The 17,507-nt window shown below is 35.4% G+C and overlaps 1 protein-coding gene across 2 annotated transcripts in view; it reads left to right on the top strand.

The window, feature by feature from the left end:
- CCSER1 (coiled-coil serine rich protein 1) overlaps window positions 1-17,507 on the top strand; it is an 823,961-nt gene that overhangs the window by 150,755 nt on the left and 655,699 nt on the right. For both annotated transcript variants that reach the window (XM_047798060.1, XM_047798062.1), the window contains exon 3: window positions 4,741-4,925. In XM_047798060.1, coding sequence (XP_047654016.1) covers window positions 4,741-4,925 — 185 coding nt within the window. The remainder of the gene's footprint in view (window positions 1-4,740; window positions 4,926-17,507) is intronic.

The following is a 17,507-nucleotide window of genomic DNA, read 5'->3' as shown; positions in this document are numbered from 1 at the left end:
ACGGAATATGGAGGTTCCCAGGCCAGGGGTCAAATCTGAGCTGTATTGCTGGCCTACGCCAGAGCCACAGCAACTCAGGGTCCCAACCATGTCTTTGACCTACACCACAGCTTACGGCAATGCCAGATCCCTAACCCACTGAACAAGGCCAGGGATTGAACCTGCTTCCTCATGGGTGGTAGTCAGATTCGTTAACCAGTGAGCCACTACGGGAACTCCCCCAGGCTCTTTCTAAAACAATCAGGCTCTTTCCAGAATGTTAAGCATTATACTAAAATATTAAATAAAATTTATAATGTCAAATTATATATTATGTAATGTCAAGAATCATAAGTTTATCTCACTTGCCTAACTAGTCTCTCTCCATGAATATAGCAATTTTAAAGTTTTAAATATATGAACTAATTTTCCAACTGTCAATATTTTTTCACATTTAGTACAAGATCACTTTTATGCATCTGCCTGCTCTTAAATTTTTTTGATTTTGGTAGCCTTGTTTCTCTTTTTGAATTTAGTTATATCTGCTCAATCCTTTAACTATAGTATAATTATAAGAATGATGATGATACTGATATCATCATGGATGCGTTATTTTATTTAAAATTAACCAAAAATTTATGTGGAATTTATTAATAACCAGGTAATTTGCATGCATTATTTTATTTAAAATTAACCAAAAATTTATGTGGAATTTATTAATAATCAAGGTTTAGGATTAAGTTAAATAACCTCATGAAATCATATTGTTAGCAAATGATGGCCCTCAGATTGAAATGTAGGCAGTTTTTAAAAGCATTAGCACATAAAAAGGTAATTTTCCTGATCATATCTAATTCTTATTTAGAAATGATAACTTGCCTCAATGTCAAACTGAATGCAGTAAATATTTCTCTCTGTGGAAACTAGGAAATAACAGTATTATCGTCCTGATTTTAATCTGTTGACTCAGATCCTAACTGTAAGCCTTTTAACACATTAATTTCACTGAATTTGACACCATGATGCCTTTTCCTGGACATTAGGTGATTATTCATATTATCTACAACTTGTATAATAGAAAGAGATAAGCAAATAATCTGGTAATGTCAACAAGGAAAAGTAGGCTGCATACTATCCTCTGTTTTTATCATCTGCTCTTCATAAGGATTTTATAATTTGGAAGTTTAAAGGCTTTAAAGCCACTTAGAAAGATGTATTTTATGCAAGAAAGATCTACTAAATTCCACGATACTAAATTTATTCTGTATTTATTATGAAATATGTTTAAGCTAGCGGTTAATATACATCTGAACGTGTTAGGTGTACACTAATGTCAGGATTATTAATGGACCGTTGAGCTCTCTGGCAATTTAACTTTTATTCATTGGCTTAAAAAGTTAATAAAAAGAACTGCCATATGTTGGCCTAACAAGTTTTAGCCCAAAGTCTTTAAACTAGTAGATGAGCCCAAACAGAACCATTTCATTCGTCCATTTGACAAATATTTTTTGGTACTGTATTACCAATGGACACATAGCAGTGAACAAAATAGGTATAAATTCCTCCCTTCATGAAGCTTACTTTCCACTGGGAATATTCATGCAATTAACATAAAAATAAATCAATGTCAGATAGAACCGCTGAGGATGAGTATAAAGCACAATAAAGGATTGGGAAGTAGGGCGTGGATTATACCTTACATATTGTGGTATAATTGACAAATAAGATTGTATATTTAAAGTGAACAGAGTGATGGTTTGATAGATGGATACATTGTGCATGGATCCTCCCCATCTAGTTAATTAACATATCTATTACCTTACATTTTTACCCTTTTTTTTTTTGAGAAACTTAAGTTCTACTCTCTTAGCAAATTTCAATCATGCAGTACAGTGTTATCAGCTATAGTCATCTTTTTATACACTAGATCCTCAGATCCTATTTATCTTCTTACTTGAAAGTGTGTACCCTTTTACCAACTTCTATTTCCCCCACCTCCCAGCCTCTGGCAACCACCTGTCTACTCTGTTTCTGTTAAATTTTTTAAAAAAGATTCCATATATAAATGATTCCTTGCAGTGCTGGTCCTTCTCTCTCTGGTTTGTTTCACTTAGCATGCTTGGAGATTCATTCATGTTGTCATGGATGGTAGGATTTCCTTCTTTTTTAAGGATGAGTAATATTCCACTGCGTGTAGATATTACATCTTCTTTATCCATTCGTCTGTTTTCCCTACTTAGATTGTATCCATACCTCTGCTGTGTGCCTACTGCTGCTGTGAACATGAGCATGCAGATACCTCTTTAAGACAGTGATTCTGTTGCCTCTGAAGGTATACCCAGAAGTGAGATTGGTGGATCATATGGTAGCTCTGTTTTTAATTTTACTCCATACTGTTTTCCAAAGTGACTGCACCAGTTTTCCATTCCCATGGATAGTGCACAGATGTTCCCTTTCTTCCACGTCCTTAACAACATTTGCTCTTTGTTGACTTTTTGATGATAACCATCCTATGAAAGCTGAGGTAATATCTCATTGTGATTTTGATTTGCATTTCCTGAACGATTAGGGATGCTGAGCTCCTTCTCATGTACCTGTTGACCATTTGTATATTTTAGTTGGGAAAAAAAAATTGTTTGTTTAGACCCTTTGCACATTTTAAATTTTAAGTTTTTTTTTTTTTGCGATTGAGTTGTGTAAATTTCTCATATACTTCATATATTAAACCCCTTGTAGGGTTATGGTTTGCAAATATTTTCTTCTATTCAATAGGTTGTCTTCATTTTTGTAATTGTTTGATTTTTTGTGCAGAAGCTTTTTAGCTTGAAGCAGTCCTACTTGTTTATTTTTGCTTTTGTTTCTTTTGCTTTTGATATCAGATCCAAAAAAATCATTCCTAAGGTCATTTAAGGTCATTGCCAAAAACTTCAACCACATGTTTACTTCTAGGAGGTTTACATTTTCTGATCTTTTTTTTTTAAATCTTTTTAGGGCCTCACCTGTGGTTTATGGAGGTTACCAGGCTAGGGGTCAAATCAGAGCTATAGCTGCTGGCCTGTGCCACAGCCACAGCAACACCAGCACCAGCTCCAAACCGCATATGCGATGTACACCATAGCTCACGGCATTGCCGGATCCTTAACCCACTGAGCAGGGCCAGGAATAGAACATGTGTCCTCATAGATGCTAGTCAGATTCATTTCTCCTGAGCCATGACGGGAACTCCACATTTTCTGATCTTAACTTTCAAGTCGTTAATCCATTTCAAGTTGATTTTGGTGTGTGGTATAAAATAACATCCCAGTTTCATCCTTTTGCACACAACTGTCCAGTTTTCTCAATACCACCTGTAGAAGAGACTTTTTTCCCCCCTTTTTGGCCATACCCATGGCATGTGGAAGTTTCCAGGCCAGGGATCAAACCCATGCCACAGCTGTAACCAGAGCAGAGCCCCAGCAGTAACAATGCTGGATCCTTAACCCACTGCACCACAAGGAAACACCTATGTATGGTTTATTTCTTGGCTCTCTGTTCTATTCCATTGACCTATGTGTCTTTTTTAATCCTAGTGCCATGGTATTTTGATTACTATAGTGTTGTGATATAGTTTGAAATCAGGAGGTGTGATGCCTCCAGTTTTGCTTTTCTTTCTCAAGATTGCTTAGGCTATTTGGGGCCTTCTGTTGTTGCATACAGATTTCTGGCTTTTTTTTCTGATTCTATGAAAAAGGTCGTAGTAATTTTGATAGGGATTACATTGAATCTGTAGATTCTGCTGGCAGTGAGAACTCTTAAACAATATTTATTATTCCAATTTGTGAGCATAAAATATCTTGTATTTGTTTGTATTATCTTCATTTTCTTACAATCAGTAGCTTTTATAGTTTTCAGTATAGAGATTTTTCACCTCCTGGGTTAAATTTATTCCTAATTGTTTTTATTCTTTGTGATGCAATTGTAAATAGGATTGTTTTCTTAATTTCCCTTTATGGTAGTTCCTTGTTTGTAGTTTGCATTTTTAAGTGTGGTGAAGAGGGTATTCCTCAAGGTACCATATTAGCAAAAATTAGGGAGTAAGCCATGCAGATATTTGAGAGGAGCATATCAGAGCAACGGCCTTGGGGTAAAAATGCTGGGGCTGCTGCATGCTCGTGATGTTCTAGAAACAGCAAGAGGTCCAGTGTGCTAGACACAGAGTGAATGAGGTGGGGAAAGCAGTAGAAATGAGGTTAGTAGAAATGAGGTTAGAGAGATGAACAGGTGAGTGATGGGGAGGCCCCCAGTGTGGGGTCATATCATGAGGAACCAGGTAAGCCACTGGAAAAGCATCAGCTTTATGACTGAGCAATTGTGATCAATCTCACGTTTTAAGTGTATCATTCTGGTAACCATGTAGAAATAATTTATGTGTTGATTGAGGAGAGGCAGGTGGTAGAAGGCAGAGGCAGGAGACTCTTAGGAAGCATTGCAGTAAACCAGGCAAGAATTGCTAGAGTTTGTGCCAAGATATTAATGGGGAAGCTAGTGGGACGGGAGCTGATTCTGTTTACACTTTGAAGGTAATAAGGAGAGGATTTGCTTATTTGATTTATATGAGGTATAAAGTACCACTTTAGTTTCAGAAACTTTATTTCAGAAAGTTTTCTGTGATTGAGAATTTTTGAATGGCACTAAGAGTTACCCACTTGATCTCGATGGAGCATTTATAAAAACTACACTAAGTATTTATATTAATTTTTATTTCTTTGTTTTTTTGAATAGTTCTTGCCAGCAGCCTCAGTCCGTACCGTGAAGGGAGATTTATAGAGAGGCGACTGCGCTCCTCATCAGAAGGAACTGCGGGGAGTAGCAGGATGATTTTGAAACCAAAAGATGGAAATGTTGAGGAAGTTAACAGTCTAAGAAAGCAAAGAGCGGGTTCATCATCTTCAAAAATGAACAGCATGGTAAGTATATACATATGCCTGCGTATAACAAAATAGTCCTTTCTGTTACTGACGTGTTTATGCCCCTTGCAAAATGAAAACAGACTTAAGAATATATATACCTCATTTTTTTGTTGTTATATTTCTTTTTAAAATCTTTTTTATTTTATTTATTTTTGGAAAAGTTATTTCCCCAATACATTTTTTTCCTACTGTACAGCATGGTGACCCAGTTCCATGTACACATTCTATTTTCTCACATTATCAGGCTCCATCATAAATGACTAGACACAGTTCCCAGTGCATTTTTTTAAATCAAAGTATGGTTAATTTACAATGCTGTGCTAGTTTCAAGTATGTAGCAAGGTGATTCTTATACATAAACACACACATATATAATTCATATATTCTTTTTCAGATTCCTTTCCTTTATAGGTTATTACAAAATATGGAATACAGTTCTCTGAAGTATAAAATAGGTCCTTGTTGTTTATCTCTTTTATATAAATAGTGTGTATTTGTTAATCTTGAACTCCTAGTTTATCCACCCACCCCTTGCTATCCACTTGGGTAACCATAAGTTTGTTTCTCACATGTCTATGAGTCTCCGTTTTATGAATAAGTTAATTTGTATCATTTTTTGCAGATTCTACATATAAGTGATATCATATGATATTTGTCTTTTTCTGTCTGCGTTCACTTAATACGATAATCTCTAGGTCCATCCATGTGGCTGAAAATGGCATTATTTAATTCATTTTTATGGCTGAGTAATATTCCACTAGAAATATATATATATATGTATGTGTATATATATATATATATATATATATATATATATATATTCATTTTTAATGGTTTCCTTTGCTGTGCAAAAGCTTTTAAATTTAACTAGTCCCATTTGCTTATTTTTGTTTTTATTTCCATCACTCTAGGACATTGGGTTAAAAAAAAACATTTCTATGAAGTATGTCAAAGAGTGTTCTGCCTGTTTTTTTCTAGGAGTTTTATAGTATCTGGTCTTACATTTAGGTGTTTGATCCGAGTCTGTTTTGTGCATGGTGTTAGAGAATGGTATAACTTCATTCTTTCACCTGTGGCTGTCCTGTTTTCCCAGCATCACTTATTGAAGATACTATCTTTTGAAAGGAAAATTGGTCTGCATAGTTGACATCACAAGTTAGAGAGGCTAAGTTTTCATTTAAGACACGACGGAGAGAAGCACAGCAGGGTAGCCACCCTTAAAACTGTCTCCCTTGCTTCCATGAAAGGTTTGATATTAACCTTTCTGGATCAAGACCTTGGGATACACAAGCTAAGGAAAATGCTGATCATGAGGATACCATACCATCACTTCACACCTTTCCTCCACTCTCTAACGACTCTGAAAATTGTCTTGTTGTAAACCATAGCTGTGCCACACCCATAGGCCCTTAGTGGACTCGACTCTGGCTGTCCTGTAGGTCCCCCCCCCCTCCACAGAAGATGAGGGTCCTTGGGGATCAAGGCGAAATGCCCACGCAAAGCTTTACACATTCCAGGAGGCCAGAATTCCAGGTTCTTGTCCACACTGTGGAAGCCTGAAGACGTGGGAAGCGATGGGGTGTGTGTAGGAGGATAGGGTCTGAGCTTGCACCTGTGGGCGGGGTGTCTTAAAGCCACTTGTATTAGCTCCCTCATAGGGGAAGATATAGCGGGGGAGAAAAAGATGACGACTAGACTGCAGCCCAGGAGATCCATGGGGCCTCAGGTCTCATAAATATTAGGACAGGTTTGCCTTTTGCATTCACTTTGCTCCCTTTTTCACAGATGTGTCCCTTGTCACCAGTGTCTTTGATTCCTAGTAGTTAGCAGTCTGTCTTTAAAAGGATCTGGCTACCTACCTAACTATTCATGGCCGTATGTGAAAAATGCTCAAAACTAAATCACTTATATCTATATATATTGTATTTTTTTAAGATTTTAATTTTTTCCATTATAGTTGACTTAGAGTATTCTGTCAATTTCTACTGTACAGCAGAGTTACCAGTTATATATATATATATATATATATATATATATACACACACATATATTCTTTTTCTCACATTATCCTCTATAATGTTCCATATTATATATATTTTAGATAATGATGCTTCAAATGACAATATCAGGCCATCTAGTTCTTACAATTGTAATGTGAAGACACCTTAAGTTACTGAGGCAACACTAAGTGATAGCAAAACTATTGTGTTTGAAGTTAGAGGTTCTAGCCACTAGGTCTTCTTGGCCAGTTTTTAACATTGGGCTGATCAGTATCTACAAAACAGCAAATAATTATGGGTTTCTTGTTTTTCTTACGCTAAAAAATGATTATGTATGAGTCTATTTATATTGGGTACATAAACATATTCTACATTATATTGTATTTCATTTGTATATTTGTTCTTTACTACATTGAAATTATTATTGCAATTAATGTTTTTTGGTCTAAATGCAAGGACATGTTAAAAAACATTTCCAGTTTATGCAGCATGAAAAGTTATGGCCAATGCATTATCATGAATATTTCTCTTCATGATATTTCTGTTATTCTTTATAGAGAGGTATTTATATTAATAATCAAGCACTATTTTTTACACTTGTTGAAAGTTGGGCCTTTTATGTATTTTTTTATATCTTGTGTTTTTCATACTTATATATAATTCTCCTCATAACATCACAAAATCAGTCCTCTTCTCAGATACACTTTCAAGATTTAAAATTTTAAATGTCAGGCATAAAAGTGTGATTTTGTGACTTATTTGAGGCTCTTTATAAATTTTCAAAAGTGTCCCTGAAATATGCAGACCCTCCACTAGATGGCAGGATTGCACCATTGACTACACTATTACCATGGTGAAAGGCTTTGGATATTAGAACACAAACTTAGATGTTCACAGGAGTCACAGGTAAGTCCTTAAATAAATACCTTTGCACTTGAATGTCCACATAAAGCCTCTCAAAAATTACCCCATGACTTGATTTTCCCCCCTTAGGATTTTGCAGCTAATATCTCAGTCTTTAATTTACAGTTTAATAGTCAAGTTAACATTCATACAATATGTTAACTTATAGCAATATAAGGGAGAAATGCTGGGATTTTTTTTTTAGGCAAGTTTTTCCATATGTGAGACAAGTGACATATATTTATGAAATTATATCTTTATATGTGAAAAGTAACACGTTTTTCTATATTCCTCTTCGAAAATAATTCAGACAAATAATATGCCTTTAAGAATGCATTCATGATTCAGTTCCTTTCTTTTAGAGCAATAGTAGTAACATGTTGTTTTTTTGTTTTTTGTTTTTTGTTTTTCTTTTTTGGCTGCCCTGGAGCATATGGATTTCTAGAGCCAGGAATCAGATCCAAGCTGTAATTGCAACCTGAGCCACAGCTACAGCAAGGAAGGCTCTTTAACCCACCGTCTGGGGCTGGGAATCAAACCTGTGTCCCAGGATGCTGCCAATCCTGTTGTGCCACAGCAGGAATTCCAGTAACATGTAATTTTTTTAATGCTTATGTGAACTAAAGGCCTACTTTTAATGTTTCACGTATATTGTCACATTCATTTGTCACAATAATATAAACCCAGTGATTCTGTTACTGATCACATTTTGCAAAAGAGGAAAATAGGACACTAAGAAGATAAGCAACTTGCCCCAAAACACAGATAGTAAGTGGTAGAGATAGGATTTATATTTGGACCCTTGCTGTCTAACTTTAAATCCTGCATGCTTTGATGGGAAATGTAACAGATTTAATGTTAGTTTTTCATTTCTGTTAAATTATTTCTTTATAATGAGGTTAATACATTTAAGAGAATCTGTGCTTTCTCTGAGTCTAAACTACAGCTGTTTGTGAGGGGTACAAAAAAGAAAATTTAGTACATATTATGGACTTAAAATATGGAAATATTTCTTGATATATGAATGAACAGTATCAATGTCTTTACTGAGAGATATTAAAAAAGGAGCTTGATGACAAAAGAAGATATTTATATTTAAAGGGAACTAGAATAGTTCATCTAGTTCATGGTATTTAACTCTACCAATGGGATATGGCTTTATTTATTAAGATGCTGAGGGTTCCTATGAATGACCAAAAATATTCCCTCATAGGTGAGATAGACCACAATTCTAGTGTTTTTGTGTACTTTGGGGGAAATTCAGCATGAAAGGGAAAGGGCAGAATATATTAACTCTTTGAACTCAGAAGAGTTGGACTTTGCTTGAATTTATTACAAGAAACCAAATACACCTGTAACAATTTGATAAACATTCTCATTTATTCTATAATCTTCAGACTGCTTTAAATAAAGACGGCTCAATTTTCCTGAGTAACTTTCTTGATACGTTCATTAGGATGGTCCAAACATTTTTATTTTATTTATTTTTTTATTTTATTTTCCCACTGTACAGTAAGGGGATCAAGTTATCCTTACATGCATACATTACAATTACATTTTTTTCCCCACCCTTTGTTCTGCTGCAGCCTGAGTATCTAGACAAGGTTCTCAATACTATTCAGCAGGATCTCCTTGTAAATCTATTCTAAGCTGTGTCTGATAAGCCCAAGCTCCCGATCCCTCCCACTCCCTCCCCCTCCCATCAGGCAGCCACAAGTCTCTTCTCCAAGTCCATGATTTTCTTTTCTGAGGAGATATTCATTTGTGCTGGATATTAGATTCCAGTTATAAGTGATATCATATGGTATTTGTCTTTGTCTTTGTGGCTCATTTCACTCAGTATGAGATTCTCTAGTTCCATCCATGTTGCTGCAAATGGCATTATGTCATTCTTTTCTATGGCTGAGTAGTATTCCATTGTGTATATATACCACATCTTCAGACATTTAAAAAAAAAACATTTCTAGAAATAGACTCTTAAACACCAGATTATGGTGTGGAAATGATTACGTGTAAGGATTTGTCTTGGTTTCTTCTAGAGCTTTACCCAGTGAAGTCTGACTCCACATATTGACAAGATCACTCTGCTCTAAAACAAATATTAACCTGAGGACAGATGGATATGTATTAAACAGTATATAGCACCTGGCATCCCTACAGGCAGGAAAGTCTCTGGAGGTATGAGGAAAGATGAGCTAGCCTGTGGAAGAACAAATTACCTCCAAACCGTAGTGACTTTACAATACAGATAGAGTTCTCACTCAGGCTACATGTTCACTGTGGAAGGTCTGGAGTTCCCTTCATTGTCTCCTTCTTCTGTGATCAGGCTGTTGAAGCAGCGACCATTGCAAACACTGCCTTTCACTGTGGTAAAGAGATTCCTGGAGGCCTCGTCCCATTAATAAATGCTCTGACCTGTGAGAGACTCATTTTATTTCCTCTCACAATTCTTTGGGCAGGTCTAATCACTTGGCCCAGACTAACCACGGAGGGGCCAGAAAGTCGTCTCTTCCGTGGGCTTGGGGGGTGTAGCCCCGATGTATTTCTTGGGCACTGGTGACTGTCATGTTCCCAAGGAGTTTCTTGTATCTCAGTTAATTAGCAGACATTTCCTCCTTCCTCCGGCTTCCCTTTTGGCTACAGTCATTGATGGACCTTGACTTTATGCCTCGCACTGTGCTGGTCATTCTGGTTGAGAAAGATGTCTTTGAAATCAGTTTCAAAGATTCATTCTCACCACAGTTTTGTTCTTTGAGATGTGCTCTCCAAATTATCTTTATTTGACTCCATATCTGGGATTCCTACTGTATTTGGAGATATTTATTCTTATTACATTAAAAAGCTGGTCTGGAACGTTGAGCTAGCTTTAGATTACTCAGCAAATGCATCCACAATGTTGCCTTGCACTATTTGTGCTAAGCGATTCTGACAGCATTCACTTATGGCCACTTTTACTATGACACAGCATAATTTCTCTCATTTGCAGTTTGGCATCCTGCTGCCTTTGTGTGGAAACTGTGAATAGCATAGTAAAAACATGAGCTGTAAGACTTCTTTGCTAGAAGAACAGACCAGATTTATATTTAAGAAAAAAATAGTATCTCGCATATCATTAGCATCTGATGTCATGTGTTAAGTCTTTGATGTGTTGAAATCCAGAATTGAAATATTATTGACAAAGGTTGATTAATCTAAGACTAATTGAGTCCCGTGTTAAGTAGCCAAGCGCTTAGCCATGCATTCGCATTTCCTCCTGGGCCTAATGTTTTCTCCTTCGTTAGCATTTCCTTTATTCATTCATCCATTCGTCAATCCGTTCACAGTTTCTTTCCATAAATATGTATTGAGAACCTACTCAGAGATGCAAAGATCAAAGAGGAAGCCCTTGAGGATTTTAGAGTTCCAGATTGTGAGGCATTAACCTAATCTTATCAATACACCAGATTTAACCATTTTGCCCAATTTAAAACATTCAGAATGAGTAAGCGTGCTTGATTCAGACTGTGCCCATTGATATCAGAAGTTTAAAAGGATTAAAAAGGGGCACATGAGCTTCTGTAGTCCCTAATACACGTATACTTTAGCTCACAAGCTCAATTGACACGATTAATTACAGACGTAATTAGTATCTTTGGCTAATTTCTAACACCGAGGCCCAGATGCTAGTGCTGAGCAGGAACACTAAGTGGTATCAGGGCAGTAAAGAAGAAAGTACCAAATTCATGTTTAAAGAATCACTTCCCAAACACCTCACTTCTGCCATTAATGAGGCAAAATTGCTCTCCTGGCCTTCTTTAGTAAATGCATTTTCATGCTTCCATTTCGTGGCTTGAAAGTTATTCCAGCTCAAAATTAAGAGCAAAGGAAATATGATTAGAAGCGCTGATTCAATAAATTTATCCTTTTAATGCTGAAATCCTAAATAGGACTTTGAAATATGTAAAATTGTTCATGGAGTGTTGAGGGTTAAAATAATGATCTCAGCTTCTGATCTAAGTCATTGTGGATGGAATTAAAGTGAATATCACTGCATGCTGCAAGGACGATTAATGAGAACAGGAAGTCGTTAATATAGTTAAGGAAAAGGAGACATACAAATCATTCTCCTCTATCCCTATAAATTTTAAGAAGGGAAAATCACAAGTTCTCTCATTAAACATGTAATTACATTTGTTGAGAAGTAGTATATTAATTTTAGATGAATAGCCCTAATCCATAATGCCTCTATTGATTTTTCTAGGTAATAATGATACTTTTCCTATTAATTGTTCTTCTATGTTGTATCATGTATGTGGCACCCACCACTTAGTTATTTGAATATATCTCATTTTACCTATCAGATTTTATTCAGTCTTTCAAATCGAAGAAATTTTGTATACATTTAGCATTCTTTTTCAGTTTCTACAGGTTGCGCCCATGGCATATGGAAGTTCCTGGGCCAGGGGTTGAATCTGAGCCACAGGTGTGACCTACACCACAGCTACAGCAATGGTGGATCCTTTAACTCACAGCAGGAGGCTAGGGAATCAAACTTGCATCTGTGCAGTGACCCAAACTGCTGCATTCAGATTCTTAACCTGCTGTGCCACAGTGCAACTCCTTAGCATTTCTTATAGCACTTAGGAAAGTGCCTGGTGCACAATAAATATGGGTGAATATAAGGTAAAATTGCTAATTAGGCTATAACATATGTTCATATACATACTTCTTACCAAAGGTAAGGTCTTTGGTATAGTCATTGCTTGTGCTGTGTTAATGTATATTTTTGGACATTTTAACTTATTATACAAATGTACAGATGTTTCTATGATGCACTGTTTAATAAAACTCTGACTTTTGGTGCCAAGCACCTGAGTAAGGCCATGCCAACTTTGGTATTGTTACAATAGATACACCATTTTAGGATAATTGTCCTTATGGAATGGGTTCCAGGATCATATCAATACAATAATTACGGACTGACCAAACAAAGATGACAAGAAAGTGTCAATTGTTTTGGATTATTGGGGAATCCATCAAAAATATGAGTCCCAAGTCAAATATGTCTATAAGGTAATATTTTAAAAGTCTCTGCATATTTTATCTACTCCATTTTTTATAAACCTCAGATTCAGATTGCCTTTTTTTTTTTTTTTTTTGCTTTTTGCTTTTTAGAGCCGTACCTGCAGCATATGGAAGTTCCCATGCCAGGGCCAGGGGTCTAATCAGAGCTACAATTGCCGACCTACACCAGAGCCACAGCAACGCCAGATCCGCGCCACGTCTGCAACCCTCATGGCAATGCCGGATCCTTAACCCACTGAGCGAGGCCATGGATCAAACCTGCATCCTCATGGTTCCTAGTCAGATTCATTTCTGCTGTGCCATGACGGGAACTCCCAGAATTACCTTTGAAAAGGGAAGAGTTGGATAAATATTCCATTCTTGTTTTTCTTTCTAGTGTTTGGGATGAGTAATTTTTATTTATAAGATGTCACAGTTTGTATGTTTGGTGCACAGTGCTATGAATAGCTTATTCACAGTTAACTCACTTTGTCTTGAATGACTTGAAGATCAGTTGTAATTAAAGTCACAGTGTTCTAATTATTATAATTTCTCTTCATACAGTTCACATGTAAGTGTAAATGGCACCTAATTTCCCCCCCTGTGATTATATTATTAAAATTTAATATAAATGTCTTAGTTTGTTCAAGCTGCTATGACAAAGTACCCCAGACTGGGTAGCTTATAAATGACAGGAATTTATTTCTCACAGTTCTAGAGGCTGGGAAGTCCAAGTCCAGGTGGCCGCCTGGTTCCTGAGTCGTAGCCACCACCTTCTGGCTGTGTCCAAATGTGGAAGGGTTGGGGATCTCTCTGCAGCTTCTTTTATGCAGGCACGAATCCCCTTCACGAGGGGTCCACCTTCATGACCTAAGCAGGTCCTCCCTTCCAGTACCGTTGTCTTTAGGAATTAGAATTTAAACATATGCATTTGGGGGCACACAGACATTCAGGGTGTAGCAATAAGCAAACCCATTGTAACAATAGTGATATTAGAACGTATTAAGAGCTTTGTTAAGAACCGTACCTAGGATACCCATTAGATAGTGTATATCCCTCTGAAAGTAAAAATTATAAATTATTTTCCTTTTACTCTTGGGATCAGAATGCAAAAACAACAGTTTTCTTTTTAATTGGATCAGTTTATCTCAATTTTCCGTTAAGATGAAAACCATTTTCTGCCTTGTTTAGGTAACCCCATGAGCTAACACAGCTTTCATAGCATAAGAGAGAATACTTACTTATTGATTCAGGATCCATGACAAATCTCTGACCATCTGAACATCTGCACAGTCGGTAACACAGAATTGACCTTGAGTAAAATTACTGTCTTTTCTGAGGGAATTGGAAGTTTTTACAATATTCTAGTTAACACAGTGAAGAAAAATTTATTCTTTTTAGTGTTATTCTATTAGTTTGAAATTTAAAGACATAAATTAACTTTAGTAAATTAAAAAGGAAAACAAATTTTGTTTTCCAATGTCAAACATATGTTATTGTAGTAGAACTATATCTAATGTTATACATTACAGTCAGCTTATGAAAAGATTTTATTATTTTACTTTAATATGTTTAATAACATATACTTAATATATTATTATAATTTTTAAAATAATTTAAAGATCAAGACAAAGGTACATAATTATCTCACAAACCAAAATATTTGCAGTGTCAGGATAAGAAAGTGTGATTTACAAACGCATCATGCGTATACATTTCACACTTTCTATGTGGTAATATTTTCTTTAGTCGGTCCTAATTTTGAGTACCTGTACTTTTGTCATTTTTGTAATTTAATTCAGTGATCATTTTACGAGTGCTAAAAGTTTGCTCTGAAATTCACCATTTGTTTGTACCTTCTATCGTTCTTAGCTTGTTACATTCAACTGGAAACAGCCAAATTACCTTTTTTGGTTTATTTCCATCTGTTAGGCTCTTTATTGTGTACATTTATAATTCTCTCACCGAAGTATGATTTTAATGCTTTTGATAGTTGTTTTCTTTTTAAGTACCCAATGATTAGTGTCTGAGAAAAACAGAATTTTTTTTTCAAGAGAGATTCCACATGAATCCGAATTTTATCAGGTGTCAAGATGCACAGATGAAGCAGGAAGTGATGCTGAATGTTTTCTCAGCTCGTCAGCCCCTTTATGCATCTGGTGGGCACTGGCCCGGAGTGTTGGATAAGGTTGAATGTATATAATCAATTCACTGACACAGCAGGAGCCTTCTCAATATGAACCATCTTGTCATTTTTGTTCCTTTTTGATTATACTCATCATGCTGTACACTACATCCTCAGAACTTATTTATCTTATAACTTGAAGTTTTTACCCTCTGACCCACATGAAAACTCTCCATTTTCATACTCCAAGTTAGATAGCATACAGGGGCATTTGCCAAGAAGTTATATTCCATAAATGCCTAAGTCCTGATTTTATTTTTCATAAGAAGTCCTAGTAAAAAGCTAATTCTTCATACTCACTCTCGAAACAGTGGTTACTTGGCATTTGGTATTTGACCGTTTTGTCCTTTTTTTTTTAAGGTGTTCTATCTGAAAACTTAAGATGTAGATGAAATCATAGGTGGATTCTAAAGTGAAAAGGCTGGGAATCTCTAATATATCAGAAATGTGACAAAACCAATAGGCATTGAAAGCACAATATATTAGATTTATGGAAACAGAATGAAAAAGCTATTTGCATAAGGAAAGAGCTGAAAATCTGAGGACTGAAACTTTTCAGTGGATCTGGAAAAATATGCAGAGAATTAACTTTTGTGCTAATAGTTTATGGGTCCTCTCCTTTTTTTCCTCCATCTATGTTACTATCCTATTCAGTTTTTATACACATATATTTCAGCCTCCTTTAAAGGTATTCTGATGATTCTCAATCCTCCCCCTCTGTTTCTAAAGTCATATTGAAGAAACAGAAATTATATCATTTAAACTAGGACCTCCCTATTAAAAATAAATGTAATATGTTGCAATAACTAAGTCTACCCTTACTGCTCTCACTGATGATTATGTTTTTTTTATTTTTAATTTTTTTGGTTTGGTTTCAAATTAATGGTAGCTTAAGTTGAGCAAAAGACAGATCATGGCAAGAGTTGTGGGTGTTGTACAAGCGGCATATATTTGACCTTCCAGAATACTTGGCAATTACAAGAGAAGCACATGTACCCCATTTCTGTCTTACTCTGTGGCCTCTTGCTGCTGTTTCTGCTTTGTCTCCTTCAGAGTGTCCTGTGGTTTGTGCCTCAGACTGGCTCTGGCCCAAGAGTAGCTTGTGGTGTGCAGTGAGCTTGCTCAAAGGGGAGGGAAGAATTTTTGGCATGACTTCAGAAGGGAAAAGAACCTATAAAATAACCTCAGTTCCCAAAATTATAAGAAAAATTAATAATTTAATAAAATATAGTAAATTAGTAAGTTGCTAAACAACTTTATATTTTCATACTTTTTCACACATTTTCCCCCCCAAATGGCTTTAGTGCCATCCAATATTTAATACTTTAGAAGAATATGCTTTTTAATTTTTCTCTTTGTAAAACTTGTCTGGAATGAGAGCATATTGTTTGAAAACCGGAGGCAAACTCTTTCTCCTAACACAGAAACATGATTCAAGTTGAAAAATGGACAAAATGGAAATTCTTTTTATGTCAGTTAAGCATGACTTTAGTTTTTTAAATAATCAAGTTTGGTGTGATAAAAGGAGCAAGCAATTTTGAAAATGACACCAAATTCTAGTCTCAACTCTTTCACTTGATAATGCTACACACCTCATAAAGTTGTTGCAAGGATCAAGTACTGTATTTTCTGTGAAAAGGCTTTATACATTCTAAAGTGCTTCATTGATAAAAATGACACTTATATTTATCAATAAAATGAATTAAAGCCAGAGAATGAAATGAAATAGTCATTTAGAAAGGAAAACATTTTAAGAGCTAAACTCACATTTAAAGTATAGTTTATCATGACAATAACTTGAGTTGGCTCCTTTAAGCCACAAAAGTCCTTAAAATACTCAAGTTATTTATATATTAATGCTTTATAAGGATAATCTTCTATTTACATGACTTCTCATTTGTTTATTTTGCAGGAACACATTTTTCAAAATCAATTTATAACTTTAAGAAAAAACTAATTGGGAAGTACACTTAAGATTTGCATATTTTACTGTTTAACATTATACTTTTATTAGAAAGTTTACTTGACCGAGTTCTTTCTTGATTATGAAATTAGGAAAAAAGCCTCTGCCCTAAGACAAGTGTCTGGGCTATTTACAAAGAAATTTAATTTTTATTCTTTGTTTTCTTAAATAAAAAGTTTAACCATTGTGGACATTTATGTGGACATTCACATGATAACTTGGATAAATTACTCATTTAAAAGTATCTTCCATTATATCTTAATGTTATCCAAGATAGTAATAGGCAGTGACTTCAAAAACAAACAAAAAAAAAGGGTTGAAAAAAATTTTAGAGTACTTTATTTATTTCAAGTTAAAAATACATGTTGAACTGCAGTATATTTAGTAGCAGAACCAGCCTGTCCCGTGTAACTTAAGATCGTTAAACATTTGTGAGAGAAACTTTTAGGACATACTCCACTTCTTGTTTTTGTCTGTCTTCTTTC

Source organism: Phacochoerus africanus, chromosome 10 (assembly GCF_016906955.1).
Source record: "Phacochoerus africanus isolate WHEZ1 chromosome 10, ROS_Pafr_v1, whole genome shotgun sequence".
Taxonomy (NCBI): Eukaryota; Metazoa; Chordata; class Mammalia; order Artiodactyla; family Suidae; genus Phacochoerus; species Phacochoerus africanus.
Note: the sequence above shows the minus strand (reverse complement) of the source record. Positions and strands in the feature narration are given on the sequence as shown.